General features: G+C 39.1%; 3 protein-coding genes across 3 annotated transcripts; all 3 read left to right on the top strand.

Annotated features, from left to right (window-relative positions):
• The first annotated feature begins 5,833 nt into the window (after positions 1 to 5,833).
• On the top strand, positions 5,834 to 8,919 carry LOC106907813 (alpha-1,6-mannosyl-glycoprotein 2-beta-N-acetylglucosaminyltransferase). Its single transcript, XM_014973678.2, has 2 exons — positions 5,834 to 5,941; positions 6,042 to 8,919. Exon 2 carries the CDS (start codon positions 6,291 to 6,293, stop codon positions 7,536 to 7,538), a length of 1,248 nt encoding a protein of 415 aa, XP_014829164.2. The 5' UTR covers positions 5,834 to 5,941; positions 6,042 to 6,290; the 3' UTR covers positions 7,539 to 8,919.
• Positions 8,920 to 10,030: 1,111 nt separating this feature from the next.
• Positions 10,031 to 22,998, top strand: brox (BRO1 domain and CAAX motif containing). The gene is made up of 13 exons (XM_014973668.2): positions 10,031 to 10,130; positions 10,598 to 10,731; positions 13,110 to 13,216; positions 14,035 to 14,131; positions 14,273 to 14,368; positions 15,967 to 16,039; positions 16,202 to 16,307; positions 16,660 to 16,749; positions 17,282 to 17,367; positions 17,465 to 17,546; positions 18,689 to 18,839; positions 19,670 to 19,829; positions 20,648 to 22,998. The coding sequence occupies exons 2-13, from the start codon at positions 10,631 to 10,633 to the stop codon at positions 20,729 to 20,731; spliced, it is 1,233 nt and encodes a 410-aa protein (XP_014829154.2). The 5' UTR covers positions 10,031 to 10,130; positions 10,598 to 10,630; the 3' UTR covers positions 20,732 to 22,998.
• Positions 22,999 to 23,922: 924 nt separating this feature from the next.
• On the top strand, positions 23,923 to 26,413 carry LOC106907801 (uncharacterized). The gene is made up of 5 exons (XM_014973665.2): positions 23,923 to 24,176; positions 24,260 to 24,427; positions 24,505 to 24,559; positions 24,635 to 24,729; positions 25,408 to 26,413. Exons 1-5 carry the CDS (start codon positions 24,153 to 24,155, stop codon positions 25,594 to 25,596), a joined length of 531 nt encoding a protein of 176 aa, XP_014829151.2. The 5' UTR covers positions 23,923 to 24,152; the 3' UTR covers positions 25,597 to 26,413.
• Positions 26,414 to 26,457: the final 44 nt, after the last annotated feature.

Below are 26,457 nucleotides of genomic sequence, written 5' to 3'. Positions count from 1 at the left end.
TTAAGACTAGCTGCTTGGAATGGGCTCAGAATATAGTTGCTGTTCTGCATGGAAAAGAGCCAGATGGATTGATTAAAAAATAAGAACTAGTTTTTAATGTGTTTTTTAAATGAATAGTTAAAACCAGATATTAAAAAAAAATTCCAAGTGGATTTAACAATGCTCTGATTCATGTTCATGGACACAGACCAAAGTCTTCCACAAAATGTTCAAGCCCATAAACTTCCATGCCCAAAAATCTCAAAATGTAATAAAGGTGAAATAAATCTATGACTGACAGTTAAAATGTTTTCCAGAAGACTTCTCAACCTGATGTGCATTTACAGCTAACTGGCCATAAGATAATTTTGGAGGACTTCCTGCAAAAGCCTCCGAGGGGTTTTAATGATTCACTGGAGGCCAGCAGCAGCAGCAACGTATGGAAGACCCCCAGGATGCATGGCCTGGGAACCACAGACATGGAAATAACAGATACAATTTATGCTTCTGTTCCTCACTGGAGGAAAATTAGTTCAAGTATGCTCATCCTCTTAGCATAACAAAAAAACCAATAGAATAACTTAAACTATTAGAATTTATCGGATATATATTTGCAACCTGTATTTATTAGAAGGCCTGATAAAGATGTGTGAAAAGTCTTAAAGTAAATTCATCTCTTGTTGCAGTAGCATAAGTATTGCACTAAATATTTCAGAGAAATATAATTTTGAAAAAAGAAGAAAAAACTCCCAAGTCTCCCAATGTGACAAAATGAGTGTTTTAACAGAATTGCCAGTAGCACACTTCCTTTAAATAAAAAATAACATATTTTTTTCATATGATTCTTTTTTTTTTTCTTTTTTTTTTTTTTTTAAAGCACAGCATCATGGACTCTTTATGATACTTGGACATCTCACATCTATCAGAAAACTAAAAATGCAACATTATTGGTCCTCTACGAGGATAATAATAATGATAAATTGTTTCTTGAAGAGTCTTTTTTTTTCCACAATCAGGTGAATCTTTGCTCTGGAAAACAGAATAGAATGCTTAAAAAATAAACTTTAGTTCCGGTTAGTTTTGGCTTGACTTTCTAATCAGTATGTTTGACGATTAGTTTTAAGTACATACTCTGTAAAATGGATTAGAAGATTGTAACCATGTGTGACCACAACAGTCAGCCCAGGCCACGCCCCCAGATGATAGATCTGCACCTGAGGTAACAGCTACAGGAGCCACCATGGCAACCACGTTTTACTTAGTATTTTGAAGCATGTACTCTCTTGTACAATAGTAACAGTACATGTCACATAGGGAACTGGGCTGTGCCTGGTATCTTTTGGGTATTCTGATGCAGATTTTGGGAAATTTCTCAAATGCATAATTGAAATTTAAGTTTATTTTGGTAAAACGTGCCTTAGAATAAAAGGTGAAACTTTACTCATCTTTCCTATATTGGAGGTGTAGTGCAGCCATTTCACTCCTGTCATAAAATCTAGAAATGGAGAAGAATTCAGGGTCTGTGTTTTAGTAAACCCAGATGTATGTAGACTGAGTTTGAAGAAGTTCAAACAACTCTCACTGGTCTGGTGTTTATCAAACAGAAACATGTTGGGTAATCATAACTGACCCAAAACAGAAAAAAGTTTTGTCAGATTTTGTTTAAAATGTTGAGAAAAAAACAGTAAAACATTTACATTAAAATGTCTGCTTTAGTGTGGTGTGTGTGTGTGTTACTAAATGGCTTCAGAAGTAGAGAAACTAACAAAATGTAACATAAAATGTGTTTTTCCTGTTGTTTCTCCCTCCAGCTGGTCTGGGCAGCTTAACACCAGGAACTTCTCCAATCATTTAAATCAAAGAGAAATCCAAACAAAGGTCCAAAACGAGTTGATGGTTCCAAATTTAATACTGCAAGTATCAACAGTTTTACTAAATCTGGACACTTGCAGGCTGCAGTCAGCAGACTGCTGTGTTTGTTATTGCAGAAATCATTCCACTACTTGATTTATGTTATCCAACACACTTCCACTCAACTTCCATCTGACGAGATCAAACTTCCTGACACTATTTGTGTGTTTAAACTCGCCATCCTGTGTACAGTAGAGCAAATATTTCCCAAACACTCAGTTCCTAAACTTGAACTAAATTTGGAAACAATTTCGAGTCAGAGAATTATGTAACTCTCGAAGATATGTTTTCAGCGACACTGTGTCCAAAATGCATCCTTTCACTTCTTTTTCTTGTACAGATGATCTCTAACCAGACATCCTGACCACCTGATTTTATTACCAAATGAACACAATAAATATGAAAGTCTAATTCACATGAAAAAAAGAGAGAAAAAACCTAGTAACAACAGGCCCCTTCTATGGGACCCTTCATTAACCATGAGGTACAGGACAGAGGATAGAGGATAGAGATATTTGCATTTGCTGCAGCTGCCATTAACAAATAAAATGCAAATGTTGCCATAAGGAGAATATATGTAACGATGAAAAGCTAATGTCATAATCTGAATTAGTTGTACATATTTAACATACAACAGCGCAGTGAATGGGGAAAACACATAAAACGTGTTCTAGGCACCTATGTTGTTAGATAACTCTTGACTTTTACAGCATCGCTGCATGTAAACCTTTGAAATGTGATAAAGCTGTCATATAAAAGAACACGCTCCTGCCTGCTAGTGCAAGCGAAAGATGAGCAGAAGTAAGGGATGACATTTCTACCCACCTTTCGCCATGAATGAATCAATAGAAGCATCAAACACGCAATGCTCACAGTCTGACGAACCCTTCACCAGCTTTCCTTTTTGATCTCTTGCCCAGCAGTTATTGCAATGAGTATGCAGAAATTTTAACTGATAAAATTCAGGCGACAGGTCAAATAGCATGTGGCTCCATGGATGGTAGCTTAGTAGTTCTCCAGAAACTCCAGATCATCCAGACAGTTTTCATAATAACTGATTAGCTAGCAAACTAGCTCTTTTTTATGTTTAGCTTAGTACAGTGTCTGGGCTTTTAGCAATTGGGAAACTATTACTTCCTGGAGGCGTGGACTCTGTTATGGTTTTAAACAGAGTCCACACCTTCGATCTGATTTCACCCAATCACTAATGTTTGGTTTTAATGCACCACCTTGGTTGTGAAGGAAGCTACGCTATGAAGCTAAGTGGAAATTGCCTGCGCTGTAAACAACCACTCGCCAGTGTCAAGACAAAAGCGATGAGCCGAACAAGATGGCTGTAATAATAGTTGCAGGACACATCATCTCCACCAGTAATAAAATGTATTAAACAAGACCAGAACAGACTTAATGGCTTTGTTCACTTTGCTAAAATCACAACAACAGGTAGACTACGGTTCTAAAACTGTGCAGGAAATCAATGTCATCGTTCCTTCTTTTCACTGATTGGTCCCGTGGAAATTTGTCTTGAGAAATCGAGTTCAGTGGGAGAAATCTCAGGTGAAACAGTGAAGGGAGATGAGAATCCAGTGGAATTATTTAGGAAGCCGAAGTTTTCTCACTGCTGCTTATCAGCAAATTTGTTAATTTAGGATACAAAAACAGATCAGACATGGTGTTTCTCAAGGCTACAGTACATATGCAGTGGGGAAAATAAGTATTTGATATGCTGCTGATTTAAAAAAAAACAACAAATATTTTTTTAAGTTTGTCCACTACCAAAGAATTGAGAGAGTTGTATTTTTTAAACTACACCTTAACAGTGAGAGACAGAATCTAAGAATAAAACAGAATATCACATGGTGTGATTTTTTTTGCATTTTATTGCATGAAATAAGTATTTGATAACCACCCTGATACTTCATATTTAGTCCAGATATCTTTACAGACATTTCTGTTGGTTTCAGGTCTGGACTGCCTGGGCTACCCAAGGACCTGGAAATGCTTTTTATGGAGCCACTCCTTAGTTACACTACCTGTGTGCTTTGGATCATTGTCTTGCTGGACAATCTAACCAAAACCCATCTTCAGTGCTCCCGCTGAGGGAAGTAGGTTGTTGCCCAAATTCTGAAGAGGTTTTAAAATATATTGTTGGTCAAAAGTGCAGGATAGTTTTAGATCTAAATACTTAAGACTTAGACTTACTGATGAGGTGTGACCTATCTGGACCCCTCAGGGCCGGAGAAACCTGTCTACTCCATGTTCAGAGTGCCGGAAGGGAACAAAGGAAGGCAGCATCAGGTTTCTGTGCTCCTGAGTTCTGGGTCAAACTCCCTGAAAACATGAGATGTTTAGGAAATGTTTTTTGTTTGTTTGTTTGTTTTTTTTTTGTTAAATATTATTGTTCACAGCAATTATTTATTTATTTTAAATTCACATTCTATGGTTTTCTTTCTATGTAATGCCCACATTATTTTGTCATTGTTGTAATGTTTTATTTCACTTACAGTGCTATTTGTTGTTTTATTGTCCTTTATTCTGTAAAACTTTGAATTGCTAAGTACAAATGACAGAAGCTTGTTGCCGTACTTGTCAAGTTACCTTTTTCTCTGAAGTATAAAAAAATAAACGGCATCAAAATAAAACTTTATTAGACCAGTCCCAGTGTTTGAGTAAATGTACTTCCCCTAGACTGAAAAGGGTTGGCCTTGAAGCCTTTTCCCACAAGAGATAATGCAAATATGTGGTGTTATTTGATATTATATTGCAAGATATATTTGCATTTTCTTATCCAAACAGAACAGTCCTGTGCCAGGTTCTTGATAATGTCCTTCTTAATAAGATTTTAAATTATTGTTTTTTTTTCTTTATGCACCAGTGCATATCTTAACTCTCCATGCGACAGGATCTTGTTGCAGCATAATACTGACCCAGTATCTGACACAAGTCCCAGCCTCTCTGGTTCCATCTTCTGTTGTCTCCTCCTGACAGGGGTATCAGGTTTTTCAGCCTAATGGTTTCAGGCATAGCCACGTCCATGTTTTCGTTATTTGCTAAACCAGCAAGACATGTACACATAAAGCCAGGGCCAAAGGGTTTGGATGTTCTTTTTCTTTCTAAATGACATGAAAACAGAGAGCTGTTTAACTTTATTACTCGATGGGAATCCATTACTTTACACTGACGTTCTAATGATGAATACGTCAAGGGGTCCTACAGACTTTACGTGTGTGTGTATATATATATATATATATATATATATATATATATATATATATAAACATTTCCAGACTCAGATCTCCAAAATTTGCTGGCAGATGTTTCAATCCGGAATATGGAACTTGACAATTTCAGAGACATGAAGAACGACAACAGGAGAAAGACACAAGAAAGAAAACGGGAAACATTGAGAGGGGAACGTTAGGGAAGATTGCGGGAAGAAGACAAAAAGGACACATCGAAGGGCAGTAGCGGTATGGATAACAGGAAGGATAGAAGAATTGGAACATGGTGGAGACAAGGGAGAAATGAAAAGATGTGATGGAGAAAGAAACAAAGAAATTAAAGGACAAATGAAAGGAGGGACACAGGATAAAGATAAAGAATTAAGACAGGACACAAAGAATGAATGAAAGACACAAGAAAGAAAGGATAGAACAAGTGTCAAGAAAGTGGGAAAGGATTAAACACAAAGTGGAGATAAAGAAATGTTTTAGAAAATAGGTTAAATAAACTACCGTGTTATAGTTTTTTCCATGTATGTTGACCTGGGGGAAAAAATCAGTTGCATAGTTTTTCTAGTTTACACGTAGGAACCCTTTTTACGAACAATTAAGTGTTATGAAGGTAAGAGTTTTCAAAAGTATCCTGCTGGTTACGGATTACATTTCCTTCTCATGTTACATGACTGAGGGCAGGACAATGATTCGCTGAGGAGCAGCTCGCGCTCTCTCCTCGTTGGCTGGATTGTACACGTCAGCAGTCAATAACTTGTATCACCGTTCTGTCATTCTCTTCCTGGTATTAACGTGTTGACACTTCACTCTTCACTCGGGTAAGTGTGTCAGCTTCTTTTTTGGAAATTCACAACAAAGAGATGACTTGTGTGAAGTTTGTTTGTTTTTTTCTTTCTGAAATTTTCTTTCGCTCCATAGGTTCCTTCTGGGAGTGACTGCTTGGGGAAATGACTCGGTTTTCCAGTGGAAAGACGGCCGTGTTGGAGAAAAAGGTTGCGCTCGGATTTTAAGAGAAAAAGTCACGCGGCGTTTTGGGGCTTCCTTTGAAGAGCCGCACCAGGAAACGGAGGGTCGCGGCGCGGCGGGGACTTTTAACGATGCAGACTCGCGCGAGGAGGTGAATAAAAGCCATATCTGCTGCCAAAGTTTGCTTTCAGGAAGGAAAATATGAGGTTTCGGCTGCTCAGACGGAATCTGCTCCTGCTGCTCGGAGTTATCTTTGTACTTGTGACTCTCTTGTTTTCAACACGTGTGTTAATTTCTGAAGAGGACACGACACCATACAGCACCAGTAATGGAAATCGGGGAACGAATTCTTGCGAGATATTTAACTTCGGCTCTGTGTCAGAATTGACTCGGTCCGTTTACAGTGCCAATTACAAGCAATGTGTCCATAATGCAGATAGGTTTCCTGGGGAGCCCCAGCTGGTGCTGGTTGTGCAGGTTCACAACAGGCCCGAATACCTCCGGCTCCTCATCAGGTCACTGGAGAGAGCTGCTGAGGTGCACAGTTTTCTCCTTATCTTCAGCCACGACTATTTTTCACAGGAAATCAACACAGTTGTGCAAGGGATAACTTTCTGCAAGGTACTGCAGATTTATTTCCCCTTCAGCACCCAGCTGTATCCCAAAGAGTTTCCTGGGCAGGACCCACGAGACTGTCCCCGAGACATGTCCAAGGACATGGCTCGGAAAACAGGATGCCTCAATGCGGACCACCCTGACTCATATGGACACTACAGGGAGGCCGTCATCACTCAAACCAAACACCACTGGTGGTGGAAGCTGCACTTCGTTTGGGAGCGAGTTCAGGTGATGCAGGGCTACAGCGGCTTTGCCGTCTTCCTCGAGGAAGACAACTACATCTTACCAGACTTTTTCCACTTTTATAAATTAATGATTGAGTTTAAGAAGACAAGTTGCCTAGACTGCGACATGCTGGCTTTGGGCAACCACAACGGTGTGATAGATTTCACCAGCATGTCTGATAAGGTGTTGACCTCGGGATGGATGTCGACTAAGCACAACATAGGCATGGGCATCTCTAGGGAGGTTTACTACAAGCTGATGGGCTGCAGCAATGACTACTGCACCTACGATGATTACAACTGGGACTGGACTCTGCAGTATCTGTCCGGAACCTGCATATCAAAGCCCCTTAAGGTGCTGGTTGCGCAGGGCTCCAGGGTTCTACACACCGGAGACTGCGGTCTCCACCAGAAGGACAACTGCAGACCAGAACAGGCCTCGCAAAAGGTAGAGGAGAGCCTTCAGAAGGCCAAGGAAGGTCTCTTTCCTCCACGCCTTGTCCTCAGTAGGGCGGAGCCGGTGGAGCACAAGGCACACATGAAGAACGGAGGCTGGGGAGATGTCCGAGACCATGTTCTATGCAACAATTATTCCAAACGTCTATGAGCTCCGCCTTTTCATCAATAGTCTACAAATGTGCCATCTTGAAGAACCTTCCATGTGTGTCTCGGGATGTCACCAAAGTTCCACAAGTGCCAAAGTCTTTACATTGTGACTGCAAGCTCAGCTTTTTGCGTTTCTGTCTGCCTCACAAGCCAAAGCATCCGGAGATGTGATTCAGTGTTGGATTAAACAGTATCAAGAGGGTACATTTTATACTGATTTAACTTCCTCTCAAATGAAAAGCCTTCATATTCTGTTTATTTGTATGTTTCTAGGGACACGTTTGAGGAACAATTTCTGCTTGTGTATAGCTGTTTAGGGGAAGATGTTTAAAGATGTTTCCATATGTTTATGATGGTACAATTGTAAATCAGATAACATAAAGGCAAATGTACAGACTTGGTTTCAAAAATGTTCATCTACCTTCATCAAATTTGATGAATTTTGGGGTTTGTTCTCATCAGTTGTTGTAGTTCCTTATTTTGTTCACTTCATACAATATGTATCAGGTAATGTGAACTGTTTTCTGTACTGGACAATTGGGGCATTTTTGTGGTTTTCCTATTGTATTGATCTCCAGTTAGAGAACCAGAAAGTACTTTTTTCTTATGCTCTTATTTACTTTCTGATAGGCCAAAAAGTGACCTTTTGGAACCAGGATTTTGGTTCTGCAAACATCAGGATCACCTGCAATGCTGCTTTTCTATATTTGCACCTTCTATGTTCACAGATTGATTTTTTAAAAATGAGAACAGAATGAACTAAATGAGAATTTTATTTAAGACAAAAAATAATTTCCTTCTGTTTAATTATTTTTATGTAATTTTGTTTTTGCCTTCAATCTGACCAAAAGTGCCTTGTTTGGAGATTTCTTCTTAAAATGCACTGACTATAAAAAAAACTAAGTACTTAAAACATATTTACAATTTTAGGAAATTTTTTTTCTTTTGGGATATTGTTTTGGTTCTGGTGGTTTTATTCATTCAAATCTAAATGGTGATTTATGGTTAAAGCGATTTGGTTGGGGCTTCTTTCCTAACCCTGTTTTGGTGCACCTGATTTGTAATGAATGTGATTATGAAATGAATTTCTGCTTGTGTTTTTGCTGACAAGAACATCTTGATGTCAACATTGATGTTTGGGAGAGATGATGATGACAATCCAGTGCACAAATAATTTCCATTAATTTTGTGTGTGAGCTTATTAATGACAACGTCTTTCTTGAGGATGAATCAATGTTTTTCTTTGGTCACTTTTTTTCTATTTGTTTGATCATCACTTGAAGTAGCTTGACATTATTTGTTAGATGGGAAAATGCTTGTGAAAAACATGAACTTTCATAATTTCTTTAAAAAAAAATGCTAATAAAAAGTTTGTAAAGTGACATTGCATGGTATTTTTCTTTTAAAGCACCTCAACAATAAAAAAATCTGGGTTCAACTTGCGGCCCGTTTTCATGAAATTTTAGAAATATGTTGAAAGACTTTTTAAAATAAGAAAATGTTTCATTGGCTAAAACATATTTACAGATAGTACTCCACTATTTGAACCGGGTAAAGATAAAACTGCCATTTGTGGTTTTTGGGTAGAACATATTTATGGACAAAACTGTTTCTATCTTAAACACAAACTGTTTACGTGATTTGTACAGTTATGGATTAATTATTGTTCTGAATATAGTTTTTTTTCAGCAACTGGCCTTCTTGGCATTGTATACTCCAGCTGGCGATTAATTTCAACAATCGATTCATCATGATTAATCTGATTAATTGTTTCAGTGTAGTGTTGCTTTTTATGTGGCAACACGAGAAATCAAGAAAAGGGAGGATCATAGCACAAAAATGAATGGGGGGAAAAAGAATCCAAATAAGTTACATTAGTGAGTTGAATTGTGCTGAGAGAAAAAATGCTTTGTTGAAACAAGATAGAAACATAGGGCAACTCAATTTTGTGAATACACTCAAATTATAGCAATGGCTATTTGTAGTATATGATAATGAGAATAATCAAAATATACAAAACTAGTAATTATGTTGAAATCAATAACCATACAGACTATGGCTGCATATGTGCCTAGTTGGTTAAAAGGTGAAATTCTAAAATATAAAAAAAGGGAAAAAAAATGGATCATGCAGGTCAGGAAGAGTTGTTATCTGTTTGGCCTCAGTTTATAGATTTACAGTTTACAATCATTCATGAACACAATTTTTGTTTAATGTTATTGTCAATAGAAGAAAATGACTAATTTTAGAAGCACAATATCTGTAATTACATTTATTACTTAAGGTATGTTTAATGTGCTAGAAAAGGAAGAAACCCTTAAAATTATAACTGTTAAAACTGTACTATAAGTAAAACTCCTTCCAAACAAGAAATGCACTGCGTATTGTATTTTACATGTCAAAAGCCGTACGGAACCCTTCTAAATTGAGTAAAAATCTGAACTGCTATTTTTTGCTCCAGTATGTCACGTGACAAGACCGCCCGTTTTCATTGGTCTGCCTCTGTTTCGTGTTTATTTCCGGAAGTGAGTTAGTTGTCACTGTCAGACTTTCCAAGCAACCAAATCGCTAACCTACGGCGACGTATTGACAGGTAAACAGTCGAAGTTTAGCTACAGTCAAACCAGTTTGGGTATATTTATAAAGCCATCTGAAAACTCTGTGTTTGCCCTATCGAACTATTCCTGCTTGCGGTTGTACATTTAGCCAGTTAGCCAGTTAGCTGTGGTTGCTCTCTGTTAGCTGACGTCATGGACTTTTGTCTTTCTGTAGTAGGGAAAAATAACACAATTAGACACAGTTCATGACTGGAACAATAGTATGGGTCTTTCTGTGATTCGAAGTATGTTTGAACTGACGTGAAAAGTGTTTTATCAGAGTGCTAACATGGTGAGATGTAGCCACGACGTCGTAAAAGTGACGTCGGAAGCCTTCTCATTCGCTTACAAACGTCGCGTGTTGGAGAAATAATCAGTGAAACGAGCTGTTTACGAACTAGTCTCTATTCTAGCCACACAGCAAGCGTGTTCGTGTCATTAACCTGTTGTCACTGTGTTGTAGCCTTCCCTCTGTAGGTGTGCCCCTGTCCACATAATGGCCCATTGGTTTCACAGAAACCCACTGAAGGCAACAGCGCCGGTGTCCTTTAACTTCTATGGTGTGGCAGGGAGCCCGGCTGCCAACAAGATATGCAAGTAAGTCTAATGTTCACCAGCTGAAACAGAGCAACGTTATCACCGAACATGTTCCTCTGACAGGTTACTGTTAAACTTAATATACAACACTTTGGCGTTGTTTTGATTATACATGTGGGCTGACCACCTAAATGTTACAGCACACTCAACATGGACATAAAAAACCCACAGAAAACTGAAAGATACATCGATACACAGACATAACAGTAAGACCTCTACCAGGTTAAAAAAATGCAAGTGTTTATCAGTTCACTGTAATACAATTCTAGAAATATTAATAGAAATATTAGGCAGCAAGGAAACATTTAGTGACAGGTGTAAATATTCAAGAGGGTTTGATTGGTGTTGAATCATAATGGTGTATCGACTCGGTTCCCGGTCTGTATCAGCCCAAGTTAGGGTTGCACAACAAGTTCTGGACGCGTCATCACCACAGTTCTAAAGCTACAGCGTGCAACTTTTATATAAAATGTATATACTTTTTACACATTTATCGAAACTATCACCATGTTGTTACCGTGTGGTATGAGACAGACTGCCTGTGGAAAAAATGTAGCTTCTCTGCTTTCTCCCACTACTAACTAGAAGCAATCAGTCAGAGACTGGAGCCGGGTCTTAGTGCTGTCAATTACAATCTTGTGTGGCGCTGCTCATCCCTCGTCCTTTTCTCTGTTTGCTCTCTTCTAAGCTGCAGTTTTTTCCTGTCAGCAGAGTCTGTCATGAATGCTAAGGCTAGTTAGCACAGCCACCTTTGGCAGCGGATAAACAATTTTTCTGTAGCAGTAAGTTGTTTCTCCACCATTAGCACATTTAGCAGCGAATACACAAGGTTCAATATCAGCGCCCAGACCCTCCTCTTGGCTCTAATTGGTTGGTTTTGGTTGGGCGCATTTCTTCATATGGAAATAGGAGCACCGGAAGCAGGTGGAGGAGATTGATCTTTTCACACGTTATCTGTCTCATTCCAATCTTGTCAAGATATAGTATTAATTTCAAGAAATATGTAAAAATAAATAAATAAATATACATATGTATATATATATATATTTTTTTTCTTATAAAAGTCACATTTAGCAGCTTTAATGTGAGGATTCTTTTAGAAGGCAACAATTGTCTACTAATGTTGCAGATTTTATGAGTTTGTATTGCATATCCATCATCATTGTAGCAAATTGTTATCAACATTATCCTGGACACTGTGGTAAACATGAGACAAGGGGACCAATCTACACCATGCTGGGCAGTTCAGAAAGGAAGTGGGAGGATTCAGATTTATGCCCAAAGGGCTCAAACTGTACCAATCCTGTAAACACAGACGGCTCATTTCAGTAATGGCCGAAGCCGCTCTACCAGGAGCAGCTCACAGCTTCCTCTTTCTGTCTCTCATTATATCAACACAGACATCTTCAGATGCTCGTGTGTTTCTGTTTATCAGACTCACGGACAATCATCAATGTTGAGCTGAAAAATAAGGAAGACATTTTTAATGTCCCCGTAGTCTGCTCTGAAAGCACCCTTTATCACCGCCTGTAGAGGTTTTAACTAGAAATAATTTGAATAAAACAACCCAACCACAAGTCATTGAATCCTCTTCATTTAGTAATGGAAGTCAAGGGGAAAATGACAGTGAAAATAATAGTGATAATATTTTTTGAAAGGTAAGTAATCCAATGTGATAAAAAGTGTTGTTGATTTAACGGACAGCATCAGTAGAAGCTGTCTTCTTAAAAAGTAACAACTTTTCCTCACTTAGAGCATAGAATATTGCTTTGTTGCCCCTCCCCTACCTGTTACTGAACACTTCAGGTAGCTGTAAGGTGGTGATTATATTGACTATGTTCTTACCAAGTACAAAGATGAGGTAAAATATTTCCAGTTGCAAAATGCAGACGATCAGAAGAGCCATCCATCACTTTTATTAAGGTAGCACTGTTTTAAAACCCCAGCTGGTAAGCTGTTCTTCATAGAAATCAATCATGTAATGCATTTTTGTTTTAAAAAGAATTGTGGTGATACTACCATCAGTCAAGCTGTGCTATTTTTACTTCAGGTTATCATACCATCATGAGCCTCAGACCTGCCCATGTCTGGTACAGCAGGTGTTTCATAACGCTGTGGAAACTGACAGATATAATGGTGCTTCTTAGTATTTGTTTTGTAAATTCTTTTAAATCAATTAAATTTGGTTTATTTCTATTGCGCCAATTCACATCAAACCCTAACCCTTCCTAAGGCACTTTACAATAAGTCATTTTAATTCAGTCACAATTGATCCTAGATGTCAGAGAAGTTGAATCGATTATTCATTCTTGAAGAAAGCCTGTTGGTATTTGAGAGACAAGATCATCAGCTGATTTCTGTCTGTGTGATGCGCTTAGTGACCTGAGGACGACCAGAGCGAGGCTGCTGGAGATGTTCACCGACTCCACCTGCACACCGGAGATCATGAAGAATGCCTCGGACGTGTACTTCTCTCTGCTGCAAGGCAAGTTCACTCACGTCGGCCATGTTGTTTTCAGCACATTTTTCTATAAACGGACAGTTATTGAAAGGAAATAAGTGTAGAGGACTGTTTTTGCCTCTCAATGTTGCATATTGGCTCTGTCTTTTTTTTTTTTTATAAGAAATTGTAAAAACACTCTCATCGTAATTTTTGTTTCATATAGCTGTGTCACAGGCGATAAATTGTCCAAGAAGTTATTGCCATAAACAATTATATTGTGGTTTTGAGACCGTTTTCAAGTAGCATAATGATAATGGCATAACAATGCAAGAACACATTTTAAAGATTAATAAACTTGAAATTCCAACAAATATTTAACACTGGACCTGTAAGACATTTTCAGTATCCAAAATAAATTAAAAAAGAAGGAAAAAAACAGAAACAACAAATAAAATAAATGATCAAGTCCTTCAAAAAAGGGCTAGTTGAGGCCAAAGCACCAGACTGAAGACTTTTGTCATCCAGTTTTAGGTAGAAAGATAGAGCACTTAACAATAAATCGTGTAAATTAAAATTTCTGTAGCTGGTCTTAGTTTATCATGTGCTTAATTGATTTATTGCTTAAAACACAATAATTTTCTGGTAGATCATATTTATTTTATTCATGTAACACCATTTCCTTACAGCAGACTATTGTCAATGTGTGTTGCTATCCTTTGCATATGAAAAGCAAGTTACTACACAACCAAAATGGCAGAGACGGAAAATTGCCAGTTGCTAACCAATAAGCACTCTTATATTTCATTCCTTAACTTGCACCTACTAAACGTCTTCAGTGTTTGTTGTGCCGTGACCAACAGGCTTCATCTCGTCCCTGGATGGAACTACACAGGAGAACAAGATGAGGTTCATCCAGAACTTCAAGTGGACCGACACCTTACAAGGAAACATCCCAAGGTATCAAACAGCATCTTTGAGGACGCTGTGGTGGTCTTGAGGCCCCTTGTGGGCAGATTTAACCTGATCTGATTGACATAATGTTCAGATTGTAGTTTTGTAGAAATCCTAACTCTCGGTTTCTCTTTGACCTCTTGTTAGTGCCCAGCAGGATGCCGTCTTTGAGCTGGCCTCTATGGCCTTCAATGTAGCCGCCTGGTACACCAAGTTTGCCTCAAGACTATCTGGGAAGGAAAAGTAAGTGTCTTTTCTGCTTTTCAAGCATGTAAAAGAAAAACAAAAGCACTTGTTTACAACTTTTTGGAACTTTACAGAGGTTTCATTAATATTTTCAAGTTATGGAAGTTTGTAGTGAAATTACTGCGCAAGTGTTGCTTAAGCAGTCTGTTCATTAACTGGCTACTTTATTAGGTACACCCTGCTAGTACTGCGTTAAAATCCCTTTTACCTTTAGTAAACACCCTATGGGTGCATTCAGACCAGCCCTGTTTAGTCTGCTTTAATCAAACTCTAGTTTGTTTGTCTGGAATGTCCAGTTTGTTTGGGAAGGAACTCTCAAAAAAAGCAAACTCTGGTCTGCCTTCAAACCTAGGTATTGTTTTGGTTGAAGTGAACTCTGGTGTGGTTGTCTAGCGCTAGCGAGTGAGAAGGCTCATAGTCTTTTACCAAAGACAAAAGAAAAATTCTCCCCTTGCTAAAATGTGACACTACTTCAGTTTTGTTCACATTTCATGAAGAAGGAGGTTGCGCTCAGTGTCTTCTTCAGAAGCTTTTAATTCCCTTCAGTGGTTCTTGGTGCAGCGCCACCACAGGCGAGGGGGGGACAGGTTGCTCAGAGGGGTTGGTTTGTTTGACACAGTTCAGTGTAAAAATACATCACAGTGGCTAAAAATGGAACAGATATTCCAACTTTGGTACCCAGTCAAACTCATTCTACCAGATTATCAGGCGGGAAAATGTCCCAAGTCTTCATGACGTTCAGACAATAACGTTTTTGAAGTCCAAAAAGGCCATTCTCATGTCCAAAAACCAGGCTGAGATAATTTTATTTTTGTGGCATCTATTATTACCTTGATGGTGCAAGTAGTAAGTGACAACTCTCAGATTGATGATAAAGGACCAAATTGTGAGAAGAGAATATCTCCCACATCATTCGACCGCCACCACTATCTGAACCATTGATACAGAGCAGAATGGGTCTGTGTTCTCATGTTGTTGTCGCCAGATTCTGATTAAATGAATGTTGCAGCTGAAATCCAGACTGGTCGGACGTTTATCCAAGCTAACTAACATTGTCCAGTTCTGGTGGGTGTGAGGGAAGTGAATCCTGAGTTTAATGTTCTGAACTGATAGAAGTGGAACCTGGTGAGCGGTCTCCTGCTGCTGTAGCCAGTTTGAACTTCATGAAGTTATCTAAATACTTGAGTGCTGCTATGTTGATGATATGTTATTTACTGATTCAGCATTTTATGTTCATAACCAATTGAACTGATGTACCTAATAAAGTGGCCAGTGAGTGGATCTATGCATTAGAACAGCTCTGTTGTCACTGATTGTTTTTCTTTTTTAGTGGGAAAAAAGCAAACAGAACTTCAGACTGGGGGAAAAAATGGATATGCTACTGTTAAAAGTTTGAAATTAATTATTGATTAACAAAATGTTGTTTCTGATTTAAGCCTGTAAGATTTGTAATAAACTGTCTGGGTTGTGTTTTTGTTGACTGTTTTGAGCTGATAGTTGGTTCCCCCAATCACCCAAATATGCCAACTGACCACACAGAGAATGACGAGGATATTCTTGTAGCATACTGACGGCCATGTTTGCCTCTCTAAAAGCATAACAGAGCCCGAAGCCAAGGACGTTCACAAGAGCCTGAAGGTTGCTGCTGGAATCTTCAAAACTCTCAAGGTGAAGCAGATGCACTGGAAGTTTAAACTTCAACATTTGGCTGCCAGACCTTGGCTTTGCTGCACCAACTCTGCATATTTCTGAAAGCGAAAGATCAATGGGGTGTTAATTAAAAAAAAACAAACAAACAAAAAAAAACAAGTTTTTGCATCTCTACCATAGGAGGTCCACGTTCCCCGCCTCATCACCCCAGCTGAAAAGGGCCGAGACCTGGAGCCCCGAGTGATGGACGCGTATATCATCCAGTGCCAAGCTGAGGCACAGGAAGGTACTGTTGGACTAAATCACAAGGGAGCTGCGACGCACATGAACAGATAATAAGCCTGACCTTTAATTACTTGGACCGCAACTCAAACTTGATGACACAATGTTTCTTTAGCTACAAGTAAAACTTATCTTATCTATCTAACCATAAAATGAATAAAAACAACCACAGTATTTAAGTGTGTGAGGGGGTGAAAGAAGTGAATGCGGTTAGTTTTTATTCACATCTCTTTTAATTCTAACACTTTACTCTTCTTTATTTCATTTTTTTTAATATGTAAGTTTTTGGTGTTGTGCTGAATCATTTAAACAGAACTGACTTTAAAAAAAACTAATATTCAGTTTCATTTTTCCAGTGACGATTGCCAGAGCCATCGAGCTGAAGCACAACGCCTCCCTGATTGCAGCTTTGGCTTTTGAGACGGCGAACTTCTATCAGAAAGCTGGTCAGTGTTTTTATACCAGCAGGTAAAAAAACAAACAAAAATCATATTTAAAACGATACATCAGTACCTCAGAGGGGTTGTAAGTTCATTTTCCTTGCACTTTGCAAGAACACAGTCTTACCAAGTCTTGTTTAGTTAAAATATCTTAACACACTTGAAATAAGAAAACACTAATTTAAAAGTAACATTTCAGCAAGATATATAAACTTGTTTTTAAGTCAATAAATTGTCAATATAGATAAAAAAAATAAAAAATACAGATTTTTTCACGTATAGGATTTTCCTGTTATAAGTTGCCTGCCCACTGGGTGACATCTGCACATCTGACATGTGCGGTTACTAATAGTAACCCCACTGTGGATAACTTAGCAACTTTGTCACTATATTTTGCAACCTGTAAGAGGAAAAAAAAAAAAAAAAAAAAGGCAATGTGGCATTTTACACTGTCACATTGTTTGGCATTTGATCCTGCAGGTTTATTGTTTCTTTGATAGTTTGAGGTAAAACCTTGTTTTTATCTGTGGCGGTGCAGACCACACGCTGAACACCCTGGAGCCAGAGTGCAGCAGCAAGTGGAGGAAGTATCTGCAGCTGAAGCAGTACTTCTACATGGCTTATGTAAGCTGACACACATTGGCAGCTTCGCTTTGGATGGGGGGGGAGAGAAACATGTTTAACCATGAAATGTCCCAACGGTTTCTGCTTTCCTTTGCAGGCGTTCTGCTACCACGGCCAGACGCTGCTGGCCAGTGACAAATGTGGAGAGTCTATAAGATCCCTACAGGAGGCCGAAAAATGTACGTGCTTCTTTAGTACCATGCTTTATTGAGAACGTGCGTTGTTTTGTAACCTTGGAGATGTCATACTGTAACTTTACACATGCTATCATGTGTCAGTGAGCTACATGTTGAGGCATTTCCTCTCCTCATGTCTGAGTCAGAATGAATGACTGCCAGTGATGCCACAGGTGCTTCCTGTGTGTTTGCTTCCTGTTTCCTGCCACTGTGTATTTAAAGGGGCAGTTTTGTGTATTTTCCAGGCACATGGTGCCATTTTATAGCTAAATTAAGTAACTGTTGCCGTCTGCTGCTATGTATATCAAATTTGGCTTAAAATATATTTGACTTCATAATCTAAAACCTTGAAATTCGGGCTCTATTGCTTTAAGAACTCCTGCTCTTTTTGAAACTCTGCCTTCAGGAATTCATCATAACATGACTTCTTTATTAACCATTTAACAGTGTTTTTCATCATCATCATCAACTTTATTTATAAAGTACTTTAACAGCAGCCACAGCTGAAACAAAGTACTGAACATCAGTAATAAGATAAAGGAACATATAAAAATTAAGTAACAAAGCTAAGCACATAATAATATATTAGAAACTCAATTCAAAACACAATAAAACAATACAGCTAAGGAGATATAATCAATACCAATAAAGATTAAGTAAAATCAAGTCTCAGGTGGGTTGAAAGCCAATGAATAAAAAAAACTTGTCTGATGGGTTTTAAAAATGGACAGTGAAGGGGCTTGTTGAAGCAACGTTTCACTGAGAAGTAGCTCCTATAATGAGCTCAGCAGATCAGCATTTCCACAAGGAGTTTGATAATTGCTGATGTCGCTAGTCTGAAGGAGCTGAGTGAGGAGTCACAGGGGAGGGCTGCTTTGTGAGGCGGAAGCTCTGAAACTGCCTCGAAAGTTGTGCTAGGTCCACCCATGTGTTTTGCACAGCTGAATGGTTGCCATGGGAGACTAAAGGACATTCATGAAAGAATTAAGGCAACACTCCGGATATGTTTTTCTAGAGGGAATAAAACATTTCCATAATACTGCCCTGTTATGTACACGTCCAGTCCTGAGTTGTGGGAGGTCTTTTCCTCCCTGACCCCACTGTGCTCCCTGTATGTTGTGGGTTTTAACACAGTGTGTGTTCAGGTTACTCCCGTGCGGAGGCGCTGTGTAAAGAGTACCGTCAGACCAAAGGGCCCGGCACCACGGCCAAGCCGTCAGAGCAGCTGTTCTTCCTCAAGCTGGGCGCGCTCATTAAAACCACACTGGAGAAGTGCCAGAGAGAGAACGGCTTCATGTGAGTCACACACACACATGTTTGTCTGGCTATCTTTGTGGGGACTTTCCATTGACTTCCATTCATTTCTACAGCCTAAACCTTACCTTTATCCTTTTCCTAACCCTAACCATCACATACCTAACCCTAACCCTAGCCAAAACTCAATTCATAACTTAGCCCTAACTCTGACCCCTGACCCAAAAACAGGGTTTCCCCTCGTGGGGACCAGGCTCCGGTCCCCACGAGGAGCAATTGGTCCCCACAACGTAGCATATGTCAGGAAAATCGTCCCCACAAGGTATTACAAACGAACACACACACACGCACACATTTTAATGCTGACTCAGCTGTAGTGCACTCTGGTGGTCTGTCGTTGAAACACCTCCATCTGACATGAACCAGAGAACACTGTTACATTTTGAGTTTATTAAATGTAGCACAGTAAAAGAATAAAAAGTTATATACAAAAGAACAGCAATGTATATTTACACGTTCAAAGGAGTGGGTAGAAATATAAACTTGTTTTTACACCCACCACTCTTTCATCAGTAGCATTATCCATTAAATTACTATTCATATTAACTTGGGTATAATATTCTTTCTCAGCATTTGCTCATAAAAGTCTTTGAAACTTCTAAAATATCTTTGGAGATATTTTAAAACATGATGTTAGTGTTTTAACAATCGTTGCTGTCTAAACTCTCGGCCATACAGTAACTGTACAGTAACAGCTGCTGATTGAACGTTAGTCAGTTTTCCAGTAGCAAACTGCTGAGAAGAACATGAACAATCCAAAGTTCTCCTGTTTTTTTGGTTTATTTAATGTTCTCCTGGATGTCGTTCCACAGATACTTCCATAAGGTTCCTGCTGAGCCTCCCCAGCTGGAGCTGAAGGCCAGTTACGGTCTGGCGGAGCCGGTCCCCTTCGAGCTGCCGCCCCTCAGCGAGCAGTGCACTCCTGAGGTCTATGCCACCTTCGACCTCACCAAGGGAGCCAAAAATGACAAGGTGCTCCGTCGGTTTATGAATTCATGCAGTAATCTACTAATACCCGGTTTATAAAAGCCTAGTTAGAATTTTTCTTTCAAGATCATTAGAACGCTTTAGTCTTGAAAGGTGCAGTAGGTAACTTTTGTAAAATAAATAAATAATTATTTTGCGTATTTGTTAAAACTCTGTCACTATGTCCTGAGAGTAGATGAGACAGGTAATCTGTGAAAAAAATTGTGTTCCTGTGTCTTTGCCATGTCGTCCTACTGCCATCCGCAGAAATATACAGCTCGGTCAGAAATAACCAATCAGAGCCAAGAGGAGGGTCTTAGAGCTGACAATCATCTCGTGTACAAGCTATTCACCCCCTCATGTGCTTTTTATTATGTTCTTTATTTATTTAACCTTTATTTAACCAGGTAAATTGATTGATACACTACAGCTGGTTCCACACAACAGAGTCTGTCACGAACAGCTAAGGATGATGATGGCGGATAAACAATAAGTTGTTTCTCCGCCATTATCAAATTAAGAAGTATGTACATGAGGATGATTGACAGCTTTAAGATCCTCCTCTTTGCTCTGATTGGCAGTGGTGTATTTCTGCAGAGAGCAGTAGGACAACAAGGATTATTTCACATATTGTCTGTCTCACATTTTGCTGTCAAGACATTAACTTTGAGAAATATGTACAAAACACATCTCTGTAAAATTTCATACTGCAGCTTCAAGTCACGTTATGCTAATACGGCTTGATTCAGACATGCTAAACAGCTTTTCTTAAAAGCTGACCTGATGCAGTGTTCATGTCTTACTGTGCTCTACTGTCCCACCAGGCCAAGCCCAAGGAAGAGGAGGTGAAGCCGGTGAAGGAGCCTGATTTGAAGCCCCAGAAGGACACAGGCTGTGTTCTGTCCTAGAGCCTCCATCTTGGCATCACCCTGCTGATGAAACATTGTTTATAAAGACAGCATCTGTTTATCTTCCTTCATAGGAGACTTTTTCCCCCCCACTATTAATCCATGGTATTTTACATTCATGCTGAAACATGTTCTTTATATTTGGATGTGATCCACTACCAGAACAATCTGACTCGTGTAAAATCTGCTCCGGACGGTATGCTAGGCAGGCCCACAATCCACTCCCATCTGTGTGCTGAAACCTGAAAAAGATGGCAAGTTGAAGCTCTAGTCCAAGAAAAAGAAAAGAAAAGCCCATCCCATCTGATTTTCCTCTGGAGTTGAATTGAAGGCATGCAGTGAGTGTGTTTACCATGTGTGTTGTCGAACGGGAATATTGTGGCTTGTTTTGGGATTAGAACTTTTACCAGGTGCAGTTCACTCTGTCCAAGACAGTAAATTCTCTAAGACCGGTTAATAGGAGACAGATGGGTGGACCAAACCACCCTGACCTATGAGCTGCAGGAAGAGAAAAGTTTTATGTGTTCAGTTCTGTAACATGATCCAGAATTTCAACCCGAAGAAAAGCACTTATTGCACTCCAACTATGAAACATCTGTTTGGAATGTTCATCACTACAGACATAACTTATCCCGACTGAGTAACAGCATACATACAATCCTTCTGAGTACTACCTGAATACAGAGTATCTGAGCTGAGGGGTTTTCCCACTATGACATTATCCAATCATTTACAATGACAAGAAATCCAAGAGAACTGTGTGTATTGATGGTGAATTTACTTTGTTTTAGCTGTAGTCGTTGATGATTTATTTGATTTAGATCACATGTATTGTAGTTTTTCTTTTTTGTATGCGACATTAAGCTGTTTTCTACATGTACTGTTCCTTTAAGAAGACCCTATTATTGCTGGATATGGCTAAATATTACATTGAGGTTAAAACTCAGACACCTATGTGAGCCTGTTTGATATGTTTTGGTTCTTGAACGTTATAGGAGACAATCTAACACTTAGCATAGAGTTCAGTGCAGCTGAAATCCAATGTTTTTGACGGACATTAGAACTCGGCATGCGATGCTAACCATGTAGCTGTTGTCTATAGTAGGCACCCTGTTCTGTAGGTATGAACTGACTGGGCGATGGTCTGTTATTGATATCACCGTATTAAACAGTCGCCAACATCTTCTGTTCAACTGTCCCTACAGTTTAAAGTCCCTGTAGAGAGATGTACAAGAATATCCGTAGCAACAATCAGAGTTCTCCCTACACCACTTGTTGCTACGCACGGCTAGCCATCTAGCTTAAAAGAGGTTACTATAAGAACAACTAGAAAAGCATCCAGAATTATTAAACCTCCAGCTTTCTAATTTAAAGAACACCTAAAGCCGTAAAATATCAACTCAAGTTACATGACAATGAGTCAAAAATAAACAGTCAAACCGAACCCATCACTCTTTTTAAAACTAGCTAGCATGCTAACAGAAGCATGTACTGATAGATCAGATTAACATCGATGCCCGCTTCCTGCAATAAGCAAACTACTACTAATTTATTTGGGTTGTGTTTTCTATAATTTTCCTTCTGGCTGTGTTTCAAAATATTACAAAGTGTTGGCAATAACAATATTACAACTTAGAATGTGGGAATTATTTCAAAGCAGGAGGAACAATTGTTTTAACTCAAATTGGTTATCATGTTATGCTACTATTTTTCTTTGAAAATGTAACTTTGTAAATGTAAATGCCACAAAGACCTGGTATATTTTGGACTGGGTCTTCATGTAGTCATGAGTGGCTCTAAAAGACAGAAACAGCAGAATCTGCCTCTGCAGTAGTTTTAGATTTTTCTGCAGAGCATCTTCACCTGAGTCGCCCCAGCTGTCTGATCTCTGCCCGCTTTGACAATGAAATCTAAATCAGTAAGTTAGTAACCGCTGGAAACTTGTATAGACTGTATAAAGCTGCTTCCATGCACTAACTTAACCCACCCTGATGTATTCATAGCACATTGGAACCTCTCTGCACTTTATTCAGCAGATTTTAAAGTTGAGCTGGTTTAGACATGTAATTCGTTGCACTTGGAGCACCTGATTTAGCTTCTTGAGGCACCGCAGGAGTCGGCCCAGTGCTAATTGTGCGCATCCATTCTTCATGAGGGTGCTACAGCGTTGCTGAAGTGTGAACTCCTTCCTTTTCTTCTTCCTCCTCCTTATGTGGTGTCCTTCATGTAAAATGTAACTCATATGGTATTAAATCAGTCAGAAAAGTTTCCGTCTATTACGTGTTGTCTTTGCAAATCTTAATGCAGTCATAATGTAAGTTTTGTTCACAATTATGTTGGTTGAGACATTTTACATTTGGACAATTACTCCCTCTGGTTTTGGAATATGTGCAGCTGGAAGGTTTTTTTTCTCTCGCTTTTCTTTTTTAAAGATAAATATGACCAACCAGAGCAGAAGCATAATGTTAATATGCTTTAATCTAATTTTATAGCTTTTAACAAAGACAATATATATCAAAAGACAAAATTAAAAAATGGTAATTAAATAGTTTAATTTATTTATTTCAAACTGGTTTTTAAAAGAAAGAAAACAAGTAGTCAGTAGCAGGACGACAAGAGAAAAATAGTTTACTGCTTACTTTTCTGTTTGAAAAAGAAAAGAAGTGAAGTATTCACTTCTTTTAATACAATATATTAATATACACATATATTGTATATATTAAATTATATGCAATATAATTTAATTAATTATACTATACGTTTATATTCAGAGCAGAGAAAAATGAGGTTGTGATGTGATTTGCCCTGCAGAGGTCTTGGTTTGGAGATGTTGGAATCCTTGACATCTGAGTAAATATCCAATGTCTTGTTTCCTCTGCTGACAAACTGTTGAGATGTTGGCAGCATGGCAGAGAGTGAGGCATGAATAAAATCATCAGATACTGCCACAAATGTGTCTGGATCTTAGCAACGATGGAACCGATGACATCACATGCACTGTCAGCAACAGCTGAGGGTGGAATGAGTGATGGTTTGTGTTAACAACCAAAACCTGGCCTTGTTTTGTTTTATGACCCCATGTTAAGTCCTTTTTATGCCGTGTTCAATAAAAGAGGGTGTGACTCAAACGTAGTGCGTCAGACAGTACGTTTCCAACGTTTGGCAAACAGACGTGACAGTAAACTGACATTCCTCGGCTATAAGCCCGGCCTCCTCGGCATAAGAAGCAAACACAGCAGCCAGTGACGGCTCTCGTCATGAGAAAATTTACTCTGCTGTGTTTGTCCTCTCAGGTTTCAGGACTCATCCGGTATCCTGCAGTTGGTTTTTCTTCATAGACACTTGGCGTTGATGGATGCACTCGGTGCAGCTGTGGCATTCCCCACTGCGCCATAAAGACAGGCCTCTTATCGCCTGAAGAATGAACACAGACAGCCACCAGGAAGTGAGTTGTGGAATAAGTAAGAACAACTCTTGGTGTTTCTCTTTGAAATAAAAGTTTATGCAAAAATCTCTCTAATCCGTCAGGTTTCTCCGCAAGACCAGGAGACAGAGTTTGACTGTCCACCTTTGCAAAAGCAGAAGAGGATCGTCTACTTCTCCAGTGGTGAAAGTCTGGAGCTGGAGGACTCTGAAGAAGATGAGGCAGAGGAGCAGAAGTCACACAGAACCTCCTTTGAAGAGCCAATGGGGAGGGTGGGAATCTGTTCAGAGGATGAAATCTGTTTGGAAGTCAAAAGTGGTAGATCATGTGATAGATGTTTCTTCCTCAGGGCCGGCTGTCGTTCAAGAATGTTGCCATTCTAGTTGGGAGGATGTCACTGCTGGGTATGTAGCGCCACAGAAGTCATCAGACTAAAAACAGGAAGACTAATGAGATGCTCTTTGTCTTTCTAAATCCAGCTTGTGATTTCCTTGGAAAGAGACTGGCCGGCGCTCTTGGGCTGAATGGAGCCAAATATCAATACGCCGTAGATCGACATTACCGTGAGCAGAAGGTAACCTACAGCTCAGGAATATCTGAAATCTAATCAGAGCAGTCTGTGATTTTATGCAACAGGCCGACACAATGTATAGCACAGCTGTGAAGCAGTGAGTCTGTATCCAGCTCACCTGATTTAATATAGTATAGAATCAAATTCTTCCTGCAGTCACAGCTGAAAGTCTGTCACTACCACACAGCGGCAGAGCCACATATTTCCATTTGGGTGTCCAACAACTGACTGCTGCCTGGACCAATTTGGAGCACTACGATTGTTTTTCCAAACTAATTCACTAGATAATAATAATAAATACATACATCTACAAATATATGCTGTTTAAGCATATAGAACTGCTGCCACCAACTGTTTTGGAGGGGAACTGCTTGTTCTGGCTCTGGGCTCTGGTGAATTACCTCCCATGGAAACCAATCACTTGCCAGGATTGGCTGCAAAAGTGGCCAATGATTATGAGACATACCCTAAAAACACCTCCACATCATCACACTACCACCACCATGTGGTAGCATGATGGTGTTCAGGACAGAATTTTCCGGATTATGTCCAGTACCTTATGTCCAGCTCCATTAACTCCACGTACCCAGATACTTTTAAATGATTTCTAAATTATTTTACAGCATAAACAGGATATTCTTTGTATTTCAGGGCTTGTAAGTTTTCCCAACCTTCTCAAAGATTACAGGTGGTCATGTGGAGGAGCAGGCAGAGAACGCTCACCTTTCCTCTGGGCTAGAAGGGAGTCACTATGGAGCCACGGGAGGCGCAAGCAGACTCCCTGATCCTAGCGAGAGCCGTGATGACAAACATGGAGACAAACACAAAGGATGCCAAAACAGAGCCTATCAACGTGACGAGGATAACTAGTTGTAAAGCTGAAGAACTGAAAATAGAGAGGAATGTGAAAACCTGACGTGCAATATGGATTTCTGTTTGATGCTTTAATTATAACAAATGTGTTTTGAGAGAAAGCAAAGACACTGAGGAAACCAATGTAGGTGGCAGAACTACATAAAACACATTCCTACGGTTCTGGAGATACCAGAGGAAATGCTGCCGAGTCCAATGTTTTCTCTGGGTGAAAAGGAGTAAAAGGAAAAAATGGTGCAGATCTACCCCTCCCCAACCTATTGCTGAACGCAGCTGGCAACAATAGGACTACTTCCGCTTTTTTAATGCAGAAGAAAAAGACAAATTAATCATGTGAAATTAAAAATATGAGTATGTTAATAGCTGACTGTAGGCAGGCTACCTCGGCAGATTGCCTGACTAATCATTCAGCTAATATCAGCATATTATGCACAGTGAGCATTTGAAACTTCTTCTATATTTAGCCAGATTTATTCTGTATTTTTGCATAAGTCTGTATATTTATTGATTCTCGAGAAGAGGGACAGAACATGTCTGCTGTATGAAGTACACACTTTGAATAAAATATATTCAAAATATAACTTCTTCAAATAACTGAAGAAACTAACCTGGCAATGCCACCACAACAAAGTATGTTTTCATGGAGTTTGCTGAGTATTATTTATTTTAAACTATGTAGCAGGTAGATGGTGTCTGTAAAAGCCTTTGTCCTGGAGCAGAACTCAATACATTATCATAATTTAAAAGAATTATAACATAATATGTCATGACAACTAAATATAAGTATTCAAATAAATAATTTCATGAATATCAATAGATGGAGTTAAAAACCATTTTTTATATTTTCAAAATCAATTG

The sequence above is a fragment of the Poecilia mexicana genome, unplaced genomic scaffold (assembly GCF_051168715.1).
Source record: "Poecilia mexicana isolate PSO_F unplaced genomic scaffold, ASM5116871v1 scaffold_21, whole genome shotgun sequence".
Taxonomy (NCBI): Eukaryota; Metazoa; Chordata; class Actinopteri; order Cyprinodontiformes; family Poeciliidae; genus Poecilia; species Poecilia mexicana.
Note: the sequence above shows the minus strand (reverse complement) of the source record. Positions and strands in the feature narration are given on the sequence as shown.

Coding starts and splice junctions, on each gene's coding strand:
- LOC106907813 (XM_014973678.2), top strand. CDS start 6,291: ATGAGGTTTCGGCTGCTCAGACGGAATCTGCTCCTGCTGCTCGGAGTT.
- brox (XM_014973668.2), top strand. CDS start 10,631: ATGGCCCATTGGTTTCACAGAAACCCACTGAAGGCAACAGCGCCGGTG. Junction 16,040..16,201: donor GAATCTTCAAAACTCTCAAG/GTGAAGCAGATG, acceptor TCTCTACCATAG/GAGGTCCACGTTCCCCGCCT. Junction 16,308..16,659: donor CCAAGCTGAGGCACAGGAAG/GTACTGTTGGAC, acceptor TCATTTTTCCAG/TGACGATTGCCAGAGCCATC.
- LOC106907801 (XM_014973665.2), top strand. CDS start 24,153: ATGAACACAGACAGCCACCAGGAA. Junction 24,428..24,504: donor TTGAAGAGCCAATGGGGAGG/GTGGGAATCTGT, acceptor TTTCTTCCTCAG/GGCCGGCTGTCGTTCAAGAA. Junction 24,560..24,634: donor TGGGAGGATGTCACTGCTGG/GTATGTAGCGCC, acceptor TTCTAAATCCAG/CTTGTGATTTCCTTGGAAAG.